A 24016-nucleotide genomic window follows, 5' to 3' on the forward strand; every position below is an offset into this window, starting at 1 on the left:
TCATAGCGACCAGATAGGACAGAGTAAAACAGCCCCATAGAGTTTCCAAGGAGTGCCTGGCGGATTTGAACTGCCAACCTCTTGGTTAGCAGCCGTGGCACTTAACCGCTACGCTACCAGGCTTTTCTATACCTTGTATAATTAGATTTAGAATTTTGGTCAATTTGGTTCAATTTTTTAGGCACAAATCCTTCACAGGTGGTGTACTGTATATTGCATCACATCAGAAAATACATAATGTGTGGGTTGTCCCAGACTTAATGATAGTAAAGTTGATCAGTGAGTCCAGTTGGTACCAGCCCAATTTCTTCATTATAAATTTCCCTATCAGCGTTTCACCTTGATTTTACAATCTATTGATAATTGCTGCCCTTTCTGTTATTTCAGTAGCAGTTGCAAAATGGGATTGATCTATCATTCTTCCTGCATTTATTAGCTGGAATTCTCATTGGCATTTTTGCCACCCTGAAATAAACTCATACAGGAAAGTCAGGATAAATGCTTGATGTTTTCTTCCTTTATTACATTTTGGAATGAGTTGTTGCACTGGCAGCCTTCAGTCATAACCAGTGAGCTTATTTAAGGGATCATTCTGAACTCAAGAATTTCTATATATTTGATGTGTTTCAATTACTAGCAGTAATTTGTTTTGATGCTCAAATTTTTGCATCTTAGATCCTTCAAGTTAGCACCTGTGTCCAATGACCCCATTATTTGAAAACTTCCTTGTTTTCTGGTGTTACCATCTTTTTGAGTAACCTGTTTCTGAATACATCAGATAAGAGGACTTCTACAGAATAAGCTTATAAGTACACAGAAAATTTCTGGAAGGAAAAACAGGAAGGTGATAAGTGATAATCTATGGGAAGTGAGAAAAAGACTTTAAAAAATACTTTTCCTTTTTGTATTGATAGAATTTGTTAAGGTATAAAAAAATTATGTAAGGGCGTTGACTTAGTTAACTAGTACTGTTACAACAAATACTGCAAGTGTATGGCTTTAACAAAGAAATTTATTCTCTCAAAGTCTAGTAGGTTACAAGTCCAAATTCAGGGTGTCAGCTCCAGGGAATGGCTCTGGAGAAAGGTCCTTGTCTTCAGTCTTCCCCTGGTTGAAGAGCTTCTCAGGCGCAGGGACCCTGGGTCCAAAGGACACGCTCTGCTCCTGGTGCTGCTTTCTTGGTGGTGTGAGGTCCCCAACTCTCTGCTTCTTTCCCTTTCATCTCTTGAGAGATACAATGTGGTACAGCCCACATCCCAGGGAAACTCCCTTTACCTTGGATCAGGAGGTGACCTGAGTAAGGGTGGTGTTACAATCCTACCCTAATCCTCTCAACATAAAATCACAATCACAAAATAGGGATAACCATACAATACTGGGAATCATGGCCTAACCCAAGTTGATACACATATTTGGGGCGGAGGAGCATAGCTCAATCCATGACAGGCGTATTTTCTATTTTTATTATGGGCTGATAATAGTAATTTCTATAGAAAGAACTTAACATTACAGTAATTTTAGTGCCTTAGTGTTTTCAAAAATTCACAAAATTAATTCATATATGATCCTTAACAATATTCCTGTGGATTATACTGTTAAAAGAACCAGGTCCAGAGTTATAGAAGTGTGTAATTTCCAGACCTAAGCAGGAGCTTAACTGTCTGCTGGAGCTGTGGTGTGTCATGCAGGCACCTAACCTCATGAGCAATACTGCATGCAGCTATTTCCTTAGCAAAAACTGTCCCACTCTATGCTGCATCTCAAACGATGGTACCCAAACCAGAATTCAGGGAGTTACTCTGAATCCCTCTCTGCCTAGGTCTGGTACTAAAAAAATTATTTGTTATCTGAAATTCATATTTGATGTCCTGTATTTTATCTGGGAAACACGCTTTGGGAAACAGCTCAGCTGGTGCCTCTCCATTCCACCGTCCACTTCGGCGAGAGGTTTATCTTAAAATTTCAGGTTGCATCCATGCGCTGCTGTAGTTGCTGCCGAAACAGAGATGAAAGGGGCTTTGTTTGGCTCAGTGGCTGTATTCCAAAAGAGAGGATGGTGAGGAACTGGCCGGTCCCTGACTCCTGACGCTCAGATTTGGGCCGTGGGAACGTACCTGACGGTAACCAGGCTTGTAGCCACGGCTCCGCACTTGACGGCCCCTTTTGCAGCGCGTGCCGTAAAGCGAGGTTGCCTACGCTGCGGCTCTGTAAGGTGCGGCGTAGGCGGCTCCGCCTGGTCGCTGGTGATGGGCGGGCGCTGCATCCGACGGTCCTCTGTGGCTAGGGTGACTTCACTGGGCTTCTCTCAGCGTTCCGGCTACCTGCCCACCCTGTCGGCGGGGAGGCGGCCCATGGACTGAGCGCGCTCCGGGCAGGGTATCCTTCAGTGAGCCAGTCCTCGAGCATCTCTTGGTAGACGACCGCTCGGCCAAGCCTCACCGCGCTCCTGGGGATATCAGCAGGTAAAATTCCCGCAGTGGGACAGGTTCCGTTTTGGAGGGCGATCAAACCCCTTGTAAGAGGAGGGTTGAGCTAGTGACGTTTGAGCGGGGTCATGAGAGATGTCTTGGAATTTGGAGAGAGGGTTTCAGATTTCGGAACCAACGCGCGCAAAGATACAGAGAAACATAAAGTTGGGCAGCACCGGAGAGCTAATGTTGGGCCCCAATTGGGAAGGACCTTGTGGAGTAACTCCATGGCAGTGGGGAGCTAGAACAGATTTATGGAGAGTGGGTAGCTTGATTACCCATCCCTTCCTCTCTAATGCACCTGCTGGGTTCAACTCTTAGTTCGTTTGGAGGAGTATTTACTGGGGCCCCCTTGCGTGCTTATTAATAGGGGGGACGCTGCTAGGCATTCTAAATAAAGTTGCACATGGCTTTGGCATCTACCCTTTGTTTGCATTACCGACTGGAGGATGTCGGGAGGACAGGATATGTGCAGAGGTGATTGTTAAAAGCTTTGGATAAGAGTCGGTTGAACTGGGCTTCTATTTCACCGTCATCAATTTCTCAGGCAATAGGAGTCAATTCTTTTTGGACCTCGGTTTCCTCAGGTCTTATAAGAGGACTTACATAATATCTCAGGTTCTTCCTACCGTTGAAAATGGCAGGTTTCTGAATAATCAAACAAATATCAAAGTGAATGATAGAGCGGTGCATTAGGAATTAGGAAAAGACAGACGCTGGTTCTGCAATTGAGCTGGACTCTTAGGATGGATAGGGTTTGAATCATCAGGAACCATCTCTTTTAAGCATCATGGATAAAGATATAAAAGACAGGAATAGACATTCATGTTTTAGAGTCTTTGTGGAGATAGATTTAGTGAGGGTAGAGGATTCGAGAAGGATGGCATTGGATGACGAATGCCAAGAGGAAAGAAAGTGGAGTACGTTCTGAATGGGGAGAAGGAAAGAATGAGAGAAATGTCAAGAGACCAATCCACAGGACTTGATTTCTTGGATCTAGGTGATTGATGTTTTGAGCCTGGGTTTCAAAAAAGTGAATGTAATTGCTGTGGACAGAAATGAAGTTTTTGGCAGAATTCCAGCATGGAGTAATGTTTTGGTAGTCAGATGATTCAGAGTGTAGCTCTGATGTTGTCAGTAACTAGCTTCTTGGGCTGTCACTGAATTCTTCTGAATCCTTCTCTCCTCTGTAAAGTGATATTGTTGGACTAGGTGGTCCCTCTTCTCTAAAACCTGTAAAACTTTGGTCTGTGAGGATGGAGAGCTGCTTTTTTAGGGGAGGGGATAGTTGAGGGAGAATTGTTGTTACTGTTGTTAGGTGCCATCTAGTGTAGTGGGTTCCGACTCATAGCAAGTGAAGGAAACACTGCCTGGTCCTGCACTATCCTCACAATCATTGCTGTGTTTGAGCCCATTGTTGCAGCCTGTGTGTCATTCCATCTTGTTGAGGGACTCCCTCTTTTTTGCTGACCTTCTACCGAGCATGATGTCCTTCCCCAGGGACTAGGCCCTCCTGATAACATGTCCAAATTACATGAGATGAAGTCTTGCTATCCTCGCTTGTAAGGAGTATTCTGGCTGTACTTTTTCCAAGACAGATTTGCTTGTTCTTCTGACAGTCCATGGTATAGTGAATATTCTCCACCAACACCATAATTCAAAGGCATCAATTCTTCTTCGGTCTTCCTTATTCATTGTCCACTTTTCGCATGATACCATGGCTTAGATCAGGCGCACCTTAGTCCTCAAAGTGAGGGAAAATAAAATTCTTAATTTTGAACATGTTAAATTTGAGATGCAGGAAATACAGTTGGAAATATAGGTAGATATAGTGCATAGATTAGAATTTAAATAATCAGGTTTTTTTTAGAGTGGTAATTGAAATCTTGAGAATGGATTTGCTTTGAAGGAGAGATTGAACAGAAGGTAGTATAGGATGTGCCCATAGATAGGAGGCTCAAGAAAATTGTGAAGGAAACATGCAGATCTTAGACCTAAGAGGAAGGACTCCTTTAAAAAAAAGTATTATTTATAGTCATAGTAGGTTCTTGGAGGTGAACATTATGATTGAAATAATTTAACTGTATTTACATCAAATATCAAGTACCTACTTCTGAGAACTCTGCAGCCTATAAATAATTCAAATAAATATGGTCTCCACTAATTCTCTATCTGGAATTAAAATCATTTGTGTATTTATTTATTCAACAAATATTTTTGTGTTTCAGGGATGTAATGATGAACAAGATAGATGTCTTTCATAGTCCCTTCGTGTAAAATCCTTAGCTTTTAGCGAACGTGGCAGTAATTAAGGTGCACCTCATCTGTTTTTCTCGGGATGAGATAGCTTTATTGTCTATCAAAATAATATATGCTCATTATAAAAATATTGGGACAATATAGAAAGACTACAAAAATAGTAGTACAAATATACAATACTATAGAAATGCAAGGGAGGGGGATTGTAATTTGAGAGCAAAGGGAATTAGTAGTAGATCTTTAAGATGACTACTATTAATTATTGCTAGCATTTATTGAATACTTACCCTGTTCTAGGCACTTGTTCAGTGCTTTGTGTGCTTTAGTTTGTTCAACCCTCAGAACAGCCCTGTGAGTCAGATACAATACGTAGATACATTTTAAAGAGGAGTACCTTTAGGCATAGAGAGATTAACTGACCTACCCAAAGTCATACAGGCTGGAAGTGGCAGAGCAGGATTTGAATTTAGCAGTGTGTCTCCAGAGCCTGTACTCTTAACTACTTAGTAGGCAGTGATGGAGGGAAAAACAATGTATTTAGAAGGAATAGCATAGCCAAAGGTACCAAGGTGAGATAGCACTTTATCAGTGGGTTTACACAGGAAATACTGGTAAATAAGCCATGTTGTTGTTGTTAGGTGCTGTCGAGTTGGTTCCAACTCATAGTAACCCTGTGTACAACAGAATGAGATATTGCCTGGTCCTGCACCATCCTCACAATTGTTGGTATGTTTGAGCCCATCGTTGCGGCCACTGTGTCAGACCATCTCATTGAGGATCTTCCTCTCTTTCGCTGACCCTCTGCTTTACCAAGTATGATATCCTTCTCCAGGGACTGATCCTTCCTGATAACATATCCAAAGCACATGAGACAAAGTCTTGCCATCCTCACTTCTAAAGAGCATTCTGGCTGTGCTTCTTCCAAGACAGATTTGTTTGTTCTTCTAGCAGTCCATGGTATATTCGGTATTCTTTGCCAACACCATATTTAAAATTAGCCATAGAAGGTCTTAAAGCAAGGGCAAGTGACTTTTAAAGTGGTACTTTAGAAATAGTTTAGCTTTGGTCCCTAAAATGATTTTTTTGAGGAAAGACTGGTGGTATTCATGCAGGAAGCTTTCTGTATAGGCAGAGGGTAATAGGCTTTTGATTTAGGCTAACTATACTGGAAATGGGAAAGAAGTGGCTATTTTTAGAGGCACTGGGAAGAATATACACTATTTGTCGATTCATTAGATGTGAAGTTAGAACCACAAAATATATTTTATTTTGAACATGAATAATTGAGGAAATAGGGATACCAACAACAGAAATAGATGAACAAGTCATATAAGAAATCAGATTTCAAGGTGGATAGCGATTTGTTTTAGGTACTGGTGGACTGTTGAAGGAGTCCCTGGGTGGAGCAAATGGTTAATGTGCTTACAAGGGTGGAGATTCAAGTCTATCCAGAGACTCCTCGGAAGAAAACCCTGGCTTCTAAAAAATTGGCTGTTGAAAACCCTGTGGAGCACAGTTCTACTCTGAGACGCATGGGGTCACCATGAGTTTGAATCAACTCAACAGTGACTGGTTTGTTTTTTCTTTTAGGGAACCATTGAAAGTTTTTGATTATGGGAGTAACTTGATTCTTCTGTCAACAAGTGTGATCATTAAGGTTGTGTGTCAACTTGGCTTGGCCATGATTCTCAGTGGTTTGGCAGTTATGATGTCGTTTGGCAGTCATATGATGATATGATCACTTCCATGATGAGATTTGATATAATGTGATCACCTCCATGACGGGATTTGCTGTGAGTAGCCAGTCAGCTGAAAGGGAGTTTCCTTGGGGATGTGGCCTGTATCAAATCTAAGTGGACTTTCTGGCAAGGCTCATGGCCTTTTGCTTGCTCTGGCTTCTGTTTGTCTGACTTCCCGTTCTTGAGACTTGAGCTAGCAGCTTACCTGCTGTCATGTTTGCCGATCTTGGGATTCATAGGTCTTCACAGCCTGTGAGCAAGAGCCTTGTTGTCTGACCTGCAGATCTTGAGTTCGCCAGCCCCTGCAGCTACGTAAATCAGGAGAAGCCTCTGTTGTAACCCACAGACTTGGGACATTCCAGCGTCTACAATCACATGAGCCATTTCCTTGATATATTTATACGCTTTATTGGTTTTGTTTCCCTAGAGAACCCAGCCTAAGACAGTAAGATTATGGCTAGAGAGAAAATAGACACAGAGACATCAGTGAAAATTAGAACATTGGGCATGATTTGAGTCTAAATTAGAATATGACAGTGAAGGAAGAAGAGTGAGTTGCTGCCAGAGGTATTTCAGAGGTAAAATCAGGAAGCCTTGGGCTCTTTTTTTAAGTATCACATTATTGATTTTTAAGTGGTAACTTAATTCCTACTGAAGAGATACTACTAGCAAAAAGAAACATTTTGAAGGCCAGTAATTGTCCTTAGCAGTTGAATTGCCTCAGAATTTATAGAAAATAAAGTAAAATTATATATCATCTTGTTAATAAAAATGTAATTAAGTGTTTGATGACATATTTTGAAGATTTATTTCATGTTAGAATTGTAGAGTAGAGGTAAGTGTCCAAGAGAAAACATGATATTAATTTGGACTTAATGTTTCTAAGGCCTTTTGTGCTTTTTTTCCCTATTTATTAATTTAGAGTTAGAAGAGGCTGGGCGGTAGCACAATCTCAATACTACTTTATGTTTCACTAGGAATCAGCATATGGTAACTTGATGTACTAATTAATACAAGTGCGAGAAAGTGAGCCTGAAATTGAAAATGAAAGGTGTTGTTCTTGTTATCTTATGGCCTGGCATTATCAGAATGTTTGATTTTTTTTTTTTATCATAGCAGGTTTTAGCAGGCAGCAAAAACAAATACAATCATCAGTGTTGTTTCATGTTACTAGTTGTCACAGTTTTAGGAAGTAGAAAATAATCATGATCTATTTAGTTATCCTTGTTTTATATACATAATCTGTAGTTCAGGTAGATTATTCACACCACTGTTGATATCATTTCTCTTTCGTGGTTTATTGGTCTTATATAATTTCTTATAGAACTTGCTTTTTATAGGCTACAGTTCTAGAAGCTTAGTGCAATTGTTTTAAAACCTCAAACCAAGACTTATGATTTTTAAGATGGCAAAGTAAAGACATTTGTATCCTCTTCTATCTGAAATTACCCCGAAACATCAAGGAAAATGAGAGACAGAGATATAATTACATCCTTGATGAGACTAGAAGACCTATACTCCCAAATCAAAATTGTTGAGAAATAGTTGCCAAATGTAAGCAGGAAGAGCTGGAAAGAGAATGCTGATAGAAGGAATTCTCAGAGCTGACAAAGCAAAGAGAGATAGGTCTTTTATTTACAGTGGGATCAGGATGCATAGGAAGTCAGCGAGAGCTTCCTTGAACTGTTTGGCAACCTTAACTAGCAAGGAAGAAAGAATGCATGAGGAAGCACACAGATAGATATACCATCTTTTCAGGAAGTTCTCTCTTTGTAAGACAAGATAGATTGTGAGTAGCCTTCTGTTGCCTATCTCCAACACTGGGAAGAAGTACATAATGGCTAAACAACTTGCTCTTGCATGTTCTCACACGAGCTCTTGCTCTCTTACACATACAGTTGTACAAACACTATTATAAAGCCTCTTCGTATATTCCACTCTAGAACAGAGCTTTGTTTCTTCCTTGCACAGTCCTCTTGCAAATAACTGATCCAGAGGGGGCTCAGGTCATTCAATTCACAGATGAATAATAAAAAGGAAATGAGCACGGTATCTGCACAAAAATACAACAAAAAGGAGAGAAGAAACAGGAAAAAATAGGAAAAGAGAACCCTTGAGAAAACTGCTATGACCCCTAAAATTTAATGAAAAAATCACTTCTCTAAAATAAGAGACAAAGTTAATTGGCTCAAGAGCTAGGAAGAAATGGTAAGACAACAGAATATGGTGAATCACAACCTGGCAGAGCTCAGGAAAGAAAAAAAAAACCTGTTGTCAAGTTGATTCTGACTCATAGCAACCTTATAGGACAGGGTAGAACTGCTCCATAGGGTTTCCAGGGTTTCAAACCCAACCTTTTGGTTAGCAGCCATAGCGTACCGTAGCTTTTAACCACTGCACCACCTAGCTCCCAGGAAAGAAAAGGAACAAAAAAATCTGAGAAAGGGCCACACTGGAAGCAAAAAGGAGAATTAACATTGTTGAAAACTCAGCATAGGACATGGATGATAAAAAAAAAAATAGGCTCTTAAAAGCTGAACAAAGTGAAGTGGAAATGAATGGAGATACAACACATGCTTACTTGTGGTTCTGGAAATAGAGAATTCAGCATTAGAACTGGAAAACATTCAAACATATAACTTAAGAAAACTTTCCACAAAGGCAAGAAATCTTGATTGTACAGATTTAAAGAGCATACTGTGACTGAGGAAAAACTGATATATAATCGTCAATATCAATGTATAACCTAGTTAGAAGAAAAATGGATTTCAGGGGTGAGGAATGAGTCCTTTGCTCAACCCATTGAAAAGATAAACTTACTTATAGGGGAGTGGAGGGAATCAGATATTGTCAAGGGAATAAGTAGCCTTACAGAACAATGGTACAAAGCCTCTAAGTCATCAGCGAAAGAAAGTATGACCTCAGAGCCAAACGGTCAATGGTTAACCATTTTTGGACAATGCAAGAAGTCAAATACCTATAAGTTTATTTTGAATGAGCTACAAGAAGATGAGTATCGGTTGTCTAGTAGATGAATAGAGATGATACAGCGAAAGGATTGACAGTGAGCATTGATTCCATTTACTTGTAGAAATAAGACCGAAACAACTATGGAATTCATGTTACAGAATAGAACAGAAACTCTAATAAGGTAAAAATAGCTAATAACAGTTAGGATTAAAAAAGGAAAGAAGCTAGGAGGCAGTATAAATTTGCTGATTTTCTCTTGTTTTATAGCTGGAGAACAAAAAGATACATAAAGCTTAAAAATGAAGTAGTAGAGATGTTCGTATATTTAAAGGAATGAGATAAACACTTAAAGAACTATGTATAACACATTTAATCAGAGGTAGAAATTGAACTATATTAGATTTTTTATCCTAAAGAAATAATCAGAGACCAAAAATCACAGCATTCTTATCACAGCATTCTTTACTATTGCAAAAAAAGAAAACATACGTGGAATATATATAAAAATGGAATACTTCCTAGATCACAAAGGAAATTTCCACATCAAAGAGTTATCAAACAGACCATGTTGCCTGACTAAAAACTTTCTCAGTTTCTTTTGTGGGAGTGATTCTCAAAGTATGGTCTCTAGATCTGTAGCATCAGCATCCCTTGGGAACTTTTCAGAAATGAAATTCAGGGGTCCTACCTCAGACCTAGGAGTCCTTGAGTGGCTCGAACAGTTAAATGCTCGGCTACTAACTAAAAGGTTGGCATTTGAAATGCATGCAGAGGCACCTTGGAAGAAAGGCCTTGTGACCTGCTTCTGAAAGGTCACAGCCTTGAAAATCTTACAGAGCACAGTTCTCCTCTGTGCACATGGGGTCACTATATGTCTGAATAGACTTCGTGACAACTGGTTTACTCCAAACCTACTGAATCAAACTCTGGGGGTAAAGCCCTGATCTCTATTGGTTTGTTTTTTATAAATACCTCAGGTATGTCATTTATTTGGAATTGTTAAGAATGCCATTATAAACCTTTTCCTTATATCATCTTTGGTCTCATATCTAATTATTTCATTAGGACAGAGAACTACTAAGTCAAAGAATATTTTATAGAACTTTAGATAACTTTTTCTTTGTTCTGTACTGTTTATTAGAGGTGAAAAATTACATATAGGTTTTTGTCTGTTCGGAAATATCTTTTTGTTCACAGAAAGCAAGATTACCTTCCTATCCAGAAAAATGAAAACGACTGAGTTACTTTCAGAGAACAGCCAAATGAGTGCTGCAGACTAATGAGTAGAATCAACAAGAACGTGATTTTGGCCCTTTTAACTTTGACAAGTTCTGCATTTCTGCTGTTTCAGTTGTACTACTACAAGCACTATTTATCAGCAAAGGTAATTTTCTTTCTCCTGCATCATTAGACATTATTGTAGCTATATATTTTCCTAACACACGTCCACTTTGCAGTACATAAAATGAATTACGGTGTTTCAAATCCTTGCAGAAGCATTTCTGACTGAGATTCTCATCTTTGTGTGGGTGTGGCAGGCTACTCAAAATTGCAGTTAAGTGTTATTGTAAGAACACTAAAAGTCCAAAGTGTCAAGTTTTGGTGATGTTTATTGAAATTTTGTGATAGAGTTCTATAAGAACGTGCTAAACAGATTATCTCTTATTTAAATTAACTTGATGAAAAATAATTTTGATACCAAAATTAGTTTTTTTAGTTCAATGTATATTTTAATTGTTACCTACCAGGGAAATAAAATGAACCTTTATTATAGATCTGTAAGCACAGAGAAGTGAAGACAATGGTTTGGAAACTAATAGCTCCTAAAGATCTCACAGAAAATAACTGTAGTCCAGATAAGAAATTCCAAAGTTGAGAAGGCATTGCTGAGTTGTGAAAATGTTACCAAGCACTCCCCACCAGGGTTTATTACAATGATATTAACTAAACACTCTGAGTTAAGAACTGCGCTAGATGCTTTGTATGCTTGACTTACCTTAAAAACAACCCTGTGAAAACAAACAGAATACAGACACACATAGGCACATTTATTTATTTAATAACCCCAGGTGATAGAATTATTCTTCAGAGATAGTTGCTTCCTTCTTCCAACTGAGGGAGTTATACTTCCCTGCCCTATTGATGCTGGGCTTGATCATGAGACTTTTCTTAAACCAGTGGAATGTTAACAGATGTATGCATAGGCTTCAAATGGGCTGTCATAATTTAACTTACTCCTTTTACTCTTCTGACCTGCCAGGAATAAAATATGCCCTGGGTAGATGCTGTTCCTCCAGCCCAGGCCCCTGAATGACATGTGTGGAGCTAAGTAAAGCCTAGCTGCCCCATCGGAGTCACAAATCTGTAAGGGAGAAAGTAAATGCATATAAGCCTTAAGATCGGGGGAGGTTTATTATGCAGTGTTATTACATGAGCTTCCTAGATTTCATTTTGTAGGTGAGAAAACTGGAGCTCTAACAGAGATGGTAGATAACTTACCTACCTAAATCATCTAGTTTCCAACATTCAAGCCTGGTATTTGTACCTAACGCTTTCTTTCTAGACTATACTATTTCTAAAATAACTGACAAGTATAGAGGTTACCTTACAACTTGGCTATTTAGTTAATGAATGTATGACATCTTCAACACTTTCCTAGTTAATGAATGTATGACATCTTCAACACTTTCCTAGTTATTTTCTTGGGATAAATTCCTAGGGTAGGATTCTTGGGCCTATGGGTAAACACATTTTAGATTTTGCTACATCTTACAAAGTTACCCTCCACATGGATAACTAGGGTGCCTAGTTTCCCATACCCTTGCCAAATATGGAAATAATAATAACAACATTAACAGTGGCAATAACGCTGTATTGGTTAGAGATGCTTTTGGCTAGTTGTAGCTTAAACAAGTAGGGGGATTATTTGTCTCATATCTGTAAATTCAGAGCCTCTAAAATTCTGTCGTCATTTCCTCTCGTTGCAATCAAGACTGAAAGCAGAAATAAAGGATAGCATTAGTCCACTTCACCTATGTGATGTTGGTCAGCAGATTCCCAGCTGCAAGGGAACCTGGAAAAGTAAGGTTGTTGTGTGGGTTTAAAAAAAAAAATTTACTATTATTACCTTTTCCAGGCTCTGTAATAGAAATTGCAAAGGAGAAGGGACTTAGAAGTAGGTGTTGGGTCAGCATAGCTATAGCAGCTAACATTTTTTGATGTGCTTCATAGGCTAGGCACTATGCTAACCATTTTAGATACATCTGGTTCTCATAACGACTCCTTGAGTGGATCCTATTGCCCCCATTTTCCCAGAGGAAAAAATTTGTGATTCAGAGAAATTTCCTAATTTGCCCAAGGTCACGCAGTTGTTAAATGGAGGAGCTGAAATTTGTTTTTAATTTCAAATTCCAGTCATTCATTGCTGGTATAAGCCCATTACTGTTGAGCTGATTCCAATTGCTGGTATATAGCAAAGCAGTTGACTTTAGTATATTAACCTTGTATCCTGCAACCTTTCTATAATTGTTTCCAGGAGTTTTTTTGTTGATTCTTTGGAATTTTCTTATAATCATATCTGTGAACAAGACAGTTTTCTTTCTTTCGTCCCAATCTATATACCTTTTGTTTACTTTTCTTGTGTAATTGCATTAGCTAGGACTTCCAGTATGATGTTGAACAGGAATGATGTGAGGGGCCAGCCTTGTCTTGTTCCCAGTCTTAGGGAGAAATCATTTAGCTTCTCACTGTTAGGTATTCTGTTAGCCGTAGGTTTTTTTGAATATATTCTTTATCAAGTTTAAGAAGTTCTACTCTATTCCCAGTTTTTATCATGAATCAGTGTTGCGATTTTGTTAAACGCTTTTTCAGCATCTGTTGATATGATCATATGATTTTTCTTCTTTAGCCTGTTGATACGATGAATTCCATTAATTGATTTGTGAATGTTGGACGAGCCTTGCATACCTGGGATAAACCCCACTTGGTCATGTGTATAATTCTTTTTACACATTGTTGGATTCAATTTGCTAATATTTTGTTGAGAATTTTTGCATCCATGTTCATGAGAAATATTGGTCTGTACTTTTCCTTCCTAGTAATGTCTTTGGTTTTGGTATTAGGGTAATGCTGACCTCATAGAATGAGTTAGAAAATGTGCCCTCCTTTTCTATTTTTTGGAAAAATTTAAGGACTGGTGTTAATTCTTCTTTAAAAGTTTGGTAGAATCCTCCACTGAAATCATTTGGGCCTGGTGCTTTCCATTTTGAAAGGTTATTTATTACTAATTCAGTTTTCTTTAATAGATACAGGCCTCTTCAGATTTTCTGTTCCTCCTTGGTAGATTGTGTCTTTCAAGGAATTGGTCCATTTCATCTAAATTATCAAATTGATGGGCATAGAATTGTTCATAGCATTCCTTTATTTTTAATATTAATAGGATCAATTGTGATGGCCTCTTTTTAATTTATAATGTTAGTAATTTGTGTCTTCTCTCTTTTTTCTTTGTTAGCCCGTGGCTAGAAAGATATCAATTTTATTTATTTATTCAAAGAACCAGTGTTAGGTTTTGTTGATTTTTCTCTACTAATATCCTATTTTCAGTTTCATTCATGCCTATCCTACCCTAAATGTAATGTTGCATGCTGGGCTTTGAATTTACTAAAATATTCTTACTTTTCTAGAATGGAGCTGGTTTATCAAAATCCAAAGGAAGCCAAATTGGATTTGATAGCACACAGTGGGTAGGTACAGTAAACAAGAAATTCCTCAATTACAATCATCAGTTTAGTTCATTTATTGATATACTTAATAAGTATTTACTGAATGATGACAACGATAATAGCTGCCTTGAGGGTATGGGGGGGTGGGGACGGGGCAGGTCCTATGCCAAGTCCTTTGTATGCAGTGTCTCATTTAGTCCTTTTGGAAACCTTAGGAAATCAGTATAAATTGTTATCCTCAGTTGGCTTAGACAGATTGAGGTTCGTTAGCTATGAAGCGATTGAGTCCACGTTCTACCTCTGGTTATCTGCTGCTAAAACCCTCGTTTACTGAGCTGTGGTGCTTCCCCAAATGAATGAATGTAGGAATCAGAATTGAACTGTGAATAAGGGAAAATAAAATCAAGAATAAAACTCTATTCAGCATGTTTTCTTTGTAAGAAGAGGGAAACTAGTAATATATACTAATATCCTTGTTTTGTTTTACAAATTTCAGAGCCTGCACATTTATAAAATATTTTTTCCTAACTAAATTATTTATGTAAAATGATGTTAGGTTACTAATTTAAAAAATACATTTATTCTAGTATACATTATGGAAAGTACTAGACATTTGTTATTGATGCACTTCAATCTTTGAGTTCTCTGTAACCAGAGATTTTAAATTAGACATGGGCTTTCAAATCACCAAGCAGCCAAAATATAGTGATAATTTTAGGTCATTGCACATCAGCTGGTTTTGAACTACTCTTTAAAAGATAAAGTCTGGGATATTGTATTATCAGGTTTCTCAGCTACCTAGTCTAGAAGCATTAGTGTGAACTTTTAACTTATCCAAAATAGCAAATATTTTGCTCTGTGAACTTAGGGTAGTCCGAGGAGAAAGGTAAGCGTTATATAATTGGAATTTATAGTCACAGTTACAGGAATTTATTGTCACAGAAAGATTCTAGCTGATGAAATAAAAAGGGATATTTTGTGCATTTCTTTCCAGCCCTTCTCTATCTCTCTACTTACTCTTAAGAAACACATATAATATTTGACCAGATTTATTGTCCTGTGGATGAAATACTTTGTTGAGATTTGAAATTCCATTTTTAATAGCTGGGAAATATGCCTGTCTGAAGGCAGTGGGGGGGCTCGATCATAAATTTTAACATCTAAAATTCACTGATACTTATAATAATATAAGTTTTTCAAGTTTGCCAGTTGTTGTGTGCCATCGAGTCGATTCCTACCCATAGCGACTCTATGGGACAGAGTAGAACTGCCCCATAGGGTTTCCAAGGAGCGGCTGGTGGATTTGAAGTGCCAACCTTTCGGTTAGCAGCTGAGCCCTTAACCACTGCACCACCAGGGCTGTCCTCATATATGCACTTACAGAGCATGCTCAGAAAATGTTTTAAAGCTATACTAGCTCAGTGAGATAAAAAATTTTGATTGGATTTGATTGATTTTCAAATGTTAGATCAGCCTTTCATTCCTAGTTGCTCATCATGATGTTTTCTTTTTTGACTTTTTTATTTTAATTACTGGAATTGATTTTCTAATATTTTGTTAAGTATTTTTGCATCTATTCTCATGAGGGTCAGTAGTCTGTAATTTTCTTTTTTTGTAATATCTTTATCAGCGTTTGTTATCAAAATTACACTGGCCTGATGAAACAAATCTTTCTTTATGCTCAGCTTCCTGAGTGTTTGTAGGATTGGTATTATTTCTTCTCTTCCTTAAATTCTTCATAGAATTCACCAGTGAAACCATCTGAGTCTGGAGTTTTTTGCTTGTTTAAGGGCAGGTTTTTTTTTTTTTAAATAATAAATTCAATATCTTTAATAGATATAGGGCAATTAAGATTTGTTTCATCTTGTGGTAGTTTTTGTTAAGTTGTAGTTTCCAAGCAATTTGTTCTTTTCATCTAAGTGGTTGAACTTTTGCCAAAGGTTTTTTTTTAATAATTTTTATTGAGCTTTAAGTGAACGTTTACAAATCAAGTCAGTTTGTCACGTATAAGCTTATATACACCTTACTCCATACTCCCACTTACTCTCCCCCTAATGAGTCAGCCCTTCCAGTCTCTCCTTTCGTAACAATTTTGCCAGTTTCTAATCCTCTCTACCCTCCCATCTCCCCTCCAGACAGGAGATGCCAACACAGTCTCAAGTGTCCACCTGATATCATTAGCTCACTCTTCATCAGCATCTCTCTCCAACCCATTGTCCAGTCCCTTCCATGTCTGATGAGTTGTCTTCAGGAATGGTTCCTGTCCTGGGCCAACAGAAGGTTTGGGGACCATGACCACCGGGATTCCTCTAGTCTCAGTCAGACCATTAAGTCTGGTCTTTTTATGAGAATTTGGGGTCTGCATCCCACTGATCTCCTGCTCCCTCAGGGATTCTCTGTTGTGCTCCCTGTCAGGGCAGTCATCAGTTGTGGCCAGACACCATCTAGTTCTTCTGGTCTCAGGATGATGTAAGTCTCTGGTTCCTGTGGCCCTTTCTGTCTCTTGTGCTCATAGTTATCGTGTGACCTTGGTGTTCTTCATTCTCCTTTGATCCAGGTGGGTTGAGATCAATTGATGCATCTTAGATGGCCGCTTGTTAGCATTTAAGACCCCAGACGCCAGATTTCAAAGTAGGATGCAGAATGTTTTCATAATAGTATTAATTTGCCAATTGACTTAGAAGTCCCCTTAAGCCATAGTCCCCAAACCCCCGCCCTTGCTTCCCTGACCTTTGACATTCATTTTATCCCGGAAACTTCTTTGCTTTTGGTCCAGTCCATTTGAGCTGACCTTCTGTGTATTGAGTATTGTCCTTCCCTTCACCTAAAGTAGTTCTTATCTACTAACTAATCAGTAAAAAACCCTCTCCCACCCTCCCTCCCTCCCCGCCTCGTAACCACAAAAGTATGTGTTCTTCTCAGTTGATACTATTTCTCAAGATCTTATAATAGTGGTCTTATACAATATTTGTCCTTTTGCCTCTGACTAATTTCGCTCAGCGTAATGCCTTCCAGGTTCCTCCATGTGATGAAATGTTTCACAGATTCGTCACTGTTCTTTATCGATGCGTAGTATTCCATTGTGTGAATATACCACAATTTATTTAACCATTCATCCGTTAATGGACACCTTGGTTGCTTCCAGCTTTTTGCTATTGTAAACAGAGCTGCAATAAACATGGGTGTGCATATATCTGTTTGTGTGAAGGCTCTTATTTCTCTAGGGTATATTCCGAGGAGTGGGATTTCTGGGTTGTATGGTAGTTCTATTTCTAACTGTTTAAGATAACGCCAGATAGATATCCAAAGTGGTTGTACCATTTTACATTCCCACCAGCAGTGTATAAGAGTTCCAGTCTCTCCGCAGCCTCTCCAACATTTATTATTTTGTGTTTTTTGGATTAATGCCAGCCTTGTTGGAGTGAGATAGAATCTCATCATGGTTTTAATTTGCATTTCTCTAATGCCTAATGATCGAGAACATTTTCTCATGTATCTGTTAGCTGCCTGAATATCTTCTTTAGTGAAATGTGTGTTCATATCCTTTGCCCACTTCTTGATTGGGTTGTTTGTCTTTCTGTGGTTGAGTTTTAACAGAATCATATAGATTTTAGAGATCAGGCGCTGGTCGGTGATGTCGTAGCTGAAAATTCTTTCCCAGTCTGTAGGTGGTCTTTTTACTCTTTTGGTGAAGTCTTTAGATGAGCATAGGTGTTTGATTTTTAGGAGCTCTCAGTTACCTGGTTTCTCTTCGTCATTTTTGGTAATGTTTTGTATTCTGTTTATGCCTTGTTTTAGTGCTCCTAAGGTTGCCCCTATTTTTTCTTCCATGATCTTTATCGTTTTAGTCTTTATGTTTAGGTCTTTGATCCACTTGGAGTTAGTTTTTGTGCATGGTGTGAGGTATGGGTCCTGTTTCATTTTTTTGCAAATGGATATCCAGTTATGCCAGCACCATTTGTTAAAAAGACTATCTTTTCGCCAATTAACTGACACTGGGCCTTTGTCAAATATCAGCTGCTCATATGTGGATAGATTTATATCTGGGTTCACAATTCTGTTCCACTGGTCTATGTGTCTGTTGTTGTACCAGTACCAGGCTGTTTTGACTACTGTGGCTGTATAATAGGTTCTGAAATCAGGTAGAGTGAGGCCTCCCACTTTCTTCTTGTTTTTCTGTAATGCTTTGCTTATCCAAGGCTTCTTTCCCTTCCATATAAAATTGGTGATTTGTTTCTCTATCACCTTAAAAAATGACATTGGAATTTGGATCGGAAGGGCATTGTATGTATAGATGGCTTTTGGTAGAATAGACATTTTTACTATGTTAAGTCTTCCTATCCATGAGCAAGGTATGTTTTTCCGCTTAAGTATGTCCTTTTGAATTTCTTGTAGTAGAGCTTTGTAGTTTTCTTTGTATAGGTCTTTTACATCCTTGGTAAGATTTATTCCTAAGTATTTTATCTTCTTGGGGGCTACTGTGAATGGTATTGATTTGGTTATTTCCTCTTCGATGTTCTTTTTGTTGATGTAGAGGAATCCAAGTGATTTTTGTATGTTTATCTTATAACCTGAGACTCTGCCAAACTCTTCTATTAGTTTCAGTAGTTTTCTGGAGGATTCGTTGGGCTTTTCTGTGTATAAGATCATGTCATCTGCAAATAGAGATCATTTTACTTCCTCTTTGCCAATCCGGATGCCCTTTATTTCTTTGTCTAGCCTAATTGCTCTGGCTAGGACTTCTAGCACAATGTTGAATAAGAGCGGTGATAAAGGGCATCCTTGTCTGGCTCCCGTTCTCAAGGGAAATGCTTTCAGTTTCTCTCCATTTAGAGTGATATTGGCTGTTGGCTTTGCATAGATGCCCTTTATTATGTTGAGGAATTTTTCTTTAATTCCTATTTTGGTGAGAGTTTTTATCATAAATGGGTGTTGGACTTTGTCAAATGCCTTTTCTGCATCAATTGATAAGATCATGTGGTTTTTGTCTTTTGTTTTATTAATATGGTGGATTACATTAATGGTTTTTCTAATATTAAACCAGCCTTGCATACCTGGTATAAATCCCTTGGTCGTGGTGAATTATTTTTTTGATGTGTTGTTGGATTCTGTTGGCTAGAATTTTGTTGAGGATTTTTGCATCTATGTTCATGAGGGATATAGGTCTGTAATTTTGTTTTTTTGTGATGTCTTTACCTGGTTTTGGTATCAGGGAGATGGTGGCTTCATAGAATGAGTTGGGTAGTATTCCGTCATTTTCTATGCTTTGAAGTACCTTTAGTAGTAGTGGTGTTAACTCTTCTCTGAAAGTTTGGTAGAACTCTGCAGTGAAGCCGTCCGGGCCAGGGCTTTTTTTTTGTTGGGAGTTTTTTGATTACCGTTTCAATCTCTTTTTTTGTTATGGGTCTATTTAGTTGTTCTCCTTCTGAATGTGTTAGTTTAGGTAGGTAGTGTTTTTCCAGGAATTCATCCATTTCTTCTAGGTTTGCAAATTTGTTAAAGTACAGTTTTTTGTAATAATCTGACATGATTCTTTCAATTTCATTTGGGTCTGTTGTGATGTGGCCCTTCTCGTTTTTTATTCAGGTTATTTGTTTCCTTTCCTGTGTTTCTTTAGTCAGTCTAGCCAATGGTTTATGAATTTTGTTAATTTTTTCAAAGAACCAGCTTTTGGCTTTGTTAATTCTTTCAATTGTTTTTCTGTTCTCTAATTCATTTAGTTCAGCTCTAATTTTTATTATTTGTTTTCTTCTGGTGCCTGATGGATTCTTTGGTTGCTCAGTTTCTATTTGTTCAAGTTGTAGGGACAGTTCTCTGATTTTGGCTCTTTCTTCGTTTTGGATGTGTGCATTTATCAATATAAATTGGCCTCTGAGCACTGCTTTTGCTGTGTCCCAGAGGTTTTGATAGGAAGTATTTTCATTCTCGTTGCATTCTATGAATTTCCTTATTCCCTCCTTGATGTCTTCTATAACCCAGTCTTTTTTCAGGAGGGTATTGTTCATTTTCCAAGGATTTGATTTCTTTTCCCTAGTTTTTCTGTTATTGATTTCTAGTTTTATTGCCTTGTGGTCTGAGAAGATGCTTTGTAATATTTTGATGTTTTGGATTCTGGAAAGGTTTGTTTTATGACCTAATATGTGGTCTATTCTAGAGAATGTTCTATGTGCGCTAGAAAAAAAAGTATACTTTGCAGCAGTTGGGTGGAGAGTTGTGTATAAGTCAATGAGGTCAAGTTGGTTGATTGTTGTAATTAGGTCTTCCGTGTCTCTATTGAGCTTCTTACTGGATGTCCTGTCCTTCTCCAAAAGTGGTGTGTTGAAGTCTCCTACTATAATTGTGGAGGTGTCTATCTCACTTTTCAGTTCTGTTAAAATTTGATTTATGTATCTTGCAGCCCTGTCATTGGGTGCATAAATATTTAATATGGTTATATCTTCCTGATCAATTGTCACTTTTATCATCATGTAGTGTCCTTCTTTATCCTTTGTGGTGGATTTAAGTTTAAAGTCTATTTTGTCAGAAATTAATATTGCTGCTCCTCTTCTTTTTTGCTTCTTGTTTGCTTGATATATTTTTTTCCATCCTTTGAGTTTTAGTTTGTTTGTGTCTCTAAGTCTAAGGTGTGTCTCTTGTAGGCAGCATATAGACGGATCATGTTTCTTTATCCAGTCCGAGACTCTCTGTCTCTTTATTGGTGCATTTAGTCCATTTACATTCAGTGTAATTATAGATAAATAAGTTTTTAGTGTTGTCATTTTGATGCCTTTTTATGTGTGTTGTTGACAATTTCATTTTTCCACATACTTTTTTGTGCTGAGATGTTTTTCTTTGTAAATTGTGAGATCCACATTTTCATAGTATTTGACTTTATGTTTGTTGAGTCGTTACGTTTTTCTTGGCTTTTATTTTGAGTTATGGAGTTGTTATACCTCTTTGTGGTTACCTTAATATTTGCCCCTGTTTTTCTAAGTAGAAACCTAAATTGTATTGTCCTATATCGACTTGTATCACTCTCCATATGGCAATTCTATGCTACCTGTATTTAGTCCCTCTTTTTGATTATCGTGATCTTTTACGTATTGACTTCCGTGATTCCCTGTTATGAGCTTTTTTTTTTTTTTTAAATTAATCTTAATTTGTTTTTGTGATTTCCCTATTTGAGTTGGTATCAGGATGTTCTGTTTTGTGACCTTGTGTTGTGCTAGTATCTGATATTATTGGTTTTCTGACCAATTTCCTTTAGTATTTCTTGTAGCTTTGGTTTGGTTTTTGCAAATTCTCTAAGCTTGTGTTTATCTGTAAATGTCTTAATTTTGCCTTCATATTTCAGAGAGAGTTTTGCTGGATATATGATCCTTGGCTGGCAGTTTTTCTCCTTCAGCGCTCTGTATATGTCATCCTATTGCCTTCTTGCCTGCATGGTTTCTGCTGAGTAGTCTGAACTTGTTCTTATTGATTCTCCCTTGAAGGAGACCTTTGTTTTCTCCCTGGCTGCTTTTAAAATTTTCTGTTTATCTTTGGTTTTGGCAAGTTTGATGATAATATGTCTTGGTGTTTTTCTTTTTGGATCAATCTTAAATGGGGTTCAATGAGCATCTTGGATAGATATCCTTTCGTCTTTCATGATGTCAGGGAAGTTTTCTGTCAGCAGATCTTCAACTATTTTCTCTGTGTTTTCTGTCCTCCCTCCCTGTTCTGGGACTCCAATGACCCGCAAGTTATCCTTCTTGATAGAGTCCCACGTGATTCTTAGGGCTTCTTCATTTTTTTAAATTCTTTTATCTGATTTTTTTTCAGCTATGTTGGTGTTAATTCCCCGGTCCTCCAGATTTCCCAGTCTGCATTCTAATTGCTCGAGTCTGCTCCTCTGACTTCCTATTGTGTTGTCTAATTCTGTAATTTTATTGTTAATCTTTTGGATTTCTGCATGCTGTCTCTCTATGGATTCTTGCAACTTATTAATTTTTCCACTATGTTCTTGAATAATCTTTTTGAGTTCTTCAACTGTTTTATCGGTGTGTTCCTTGGCTTTTTCTGCGGTTTGCCTTATTTCATTTCTGAGGTCATCCCTGATGTCTTGAAGCATTCTGTAAATTAGTTTTTTATATTCTGTCTGATAATTCCAGGATTGTATCTTCATTTGGGAAAGATTTTGATTCTTTTGTTTGGGGGGTTGTAGAAGCTGTCATGGTCTGCTTCTTTATGTGGTTTGATATCGACTGCTGTCTCTGAGCCATCACTAAGATATAAAAGAAAAAAAAGATATAGTAGTGGTTTATTCTGTAATCGCTTACTGAGTCTTATCTTGTTTTGTTTTCTTTCAGTATACGTGGATGGGCTACTAGATTGTGCTGTCTTGTTTGTTGTAGCCCTTGACTTACTTATGACCTATTACCAGCTGGTTTGGGCTGTTGCCAGATATATATGCCTGAATCTATTCACTATTCTTGAGTAGAATCTGATTTTGGGTCATCAAGTGTGTGCTGCACCCTAACACCTATCCACCTCAAGAAGTAGTGGTGATAGTTGTGTGTGCCAGATTCTATTAGCAGCTGGGGTTCACACTCCAGGGGGGGCAGGATGCTGACAGGCTTTCCCCAAGTGTCAGTGAGGTAGGTGTGTCTCTATTCCTATAGCACCTTGGTGGGAGGGCACTGCAGCTGTACCTTAGGCCTCCAATGTAAGTAACTGTACTGATTGGTAGGTTTCACCCTCCTTAGACCCCTAAGGCAAGAGGCTAGGTGGTCTGGGGGGAGCTTCAGCCCTCAGTTCCCTGTTGTGGGTCAGTTAGGACTCTGTTGAATAAGCAGAGATATCAGACCTGGGAAACTTGTTTTTCCAGTAAATCCACTAAAAAAAAAATGCAGTCAGATCCCTATCAGAACTGCCTTTGGGTTATAACCACCACCTTGTTCCCTGTAAGGATCAAAGCCTGAGATTTGGATCATATATGCTTGGCTGGAGCTGGTTCTGTGTTTTTAGTCCAATTAGGGAAGGATTTTTGGTCTCTGAGTTTTTTGTGGTTGCTTCTCTCAGGCTGGAAGAATGGGTTAGGAAAAGACCAAGAAAAAAGGGGGAAAGCAAAGCCGCTGCGGAGCCGGAGCCGTTCTCCCTCTGGCTCAGGAAATTCCAATGTTAATGAAGCCACCTGGGAAGGGGAGGGGGGGATTCAGAAAAACAGGAGAGTAGCACCCCGGAACATAGCCAAAGTTGTTTATCTTGCTTGGGGTGACTATTTTATCTGTCGCCTATGTGTGCTGGCTGTGTGGAGATTGCCCCCGAGGGTCTGGCCTGCTAAAGCCGCGGTCAGATCCTCTGCTGCCAGTCCAAAGCCCAGCGTCAAGGTTCCCCTGCTGGGATGCTGCACTCTCGGCTCCAAAACCAGTCACCGTCTCCCGGGGACTTCTCGTCCCACCAGCCGCGTCGCCACGCCGCCCGCACGGACCGACTGGGCCCCCTCCCGGGGTCAGTTCGGGGGGTAGGGCTGCGCCCCTTGTTTGCGCCGTCACAAGATTTTGTGTGCAGCTCTCCTGGGCCCAGTCCTAAGCCTGGCGCCAAGGTTACCTGACTGGGACGCTGGGTCCAGGCTCCGAAAACAGTCACTGCCTCCCCGTATTTGTTCGTTCTCCGTCTCTGTCATTCAGGTCAACTCTTTAAATCTGTGTTTGTTGTTCAGGGTTCGTAGATTGTTATGTATGTGATCAATTCACTTGTTTTTCCGAGTCTTTGTTGCAAGAGGGATCCGAGGGAGCGTCTACCTAGTCAGCCATCTTGGCCCCACCTCCCAATTTCTCCAAACGTTTTTTTCTAACTTTTTACTTAGCTGCCTCTCCCATTAAGAGATAATAAACCCCTC

At 38.7% G+C, this 24016-nt stretch overlaps 1 protein-coding gene across 3 annotated transcripts in view; it reads left to right on the forward strand.

Annotated features, from left to right (window-relative positions):
- The first annotated feature begins 2199 nt into the window (after positions 1–2199).
- Positions 2200–24016, forward strand: part of FKTN (fukutin) — a 67505-nt gene continuing 45688 nt past the window's right edge. The window contains exons 1-4 of one of the 3 annotated variants that reach the window (XM_049895434.1): positions 2200–2462; positions 6318–6520; positions 10634–10820; positions 14119–14178. In XM_049895434.1, the coding sequence (XP_049751391.1) occupies positions 10716–10820; positions 14119–14178 (165 nt within the window). In that variant the 5' untranslated portion in view covers positions 2200–2462; positions 6318–6520; positions 10634–10715. The remainder of the gene's footprint in view (positions 2463–6317; positions 6521–10633; positions 10821–14118; positions 14179–24016) is intronic. The other 2 variants (XM_049895433.1, XM_049895435.1) reach the window with 2 other exon arrangements.

This window comes from Elephas maximus, chromosome 9, assembly GCF_024166365.1.
Source record: "Elephas maximus indicus isolate mEleMax1 chromosome 9, mEleMax1 primary haplotype, whole genome shotgun sequence".
Taxonomy (NCBI): Eukaryota; Metazoa; Chordata; class Mammalia; order Proboscidea; family Elephantidae; genus Elephas; species Elephas maximus.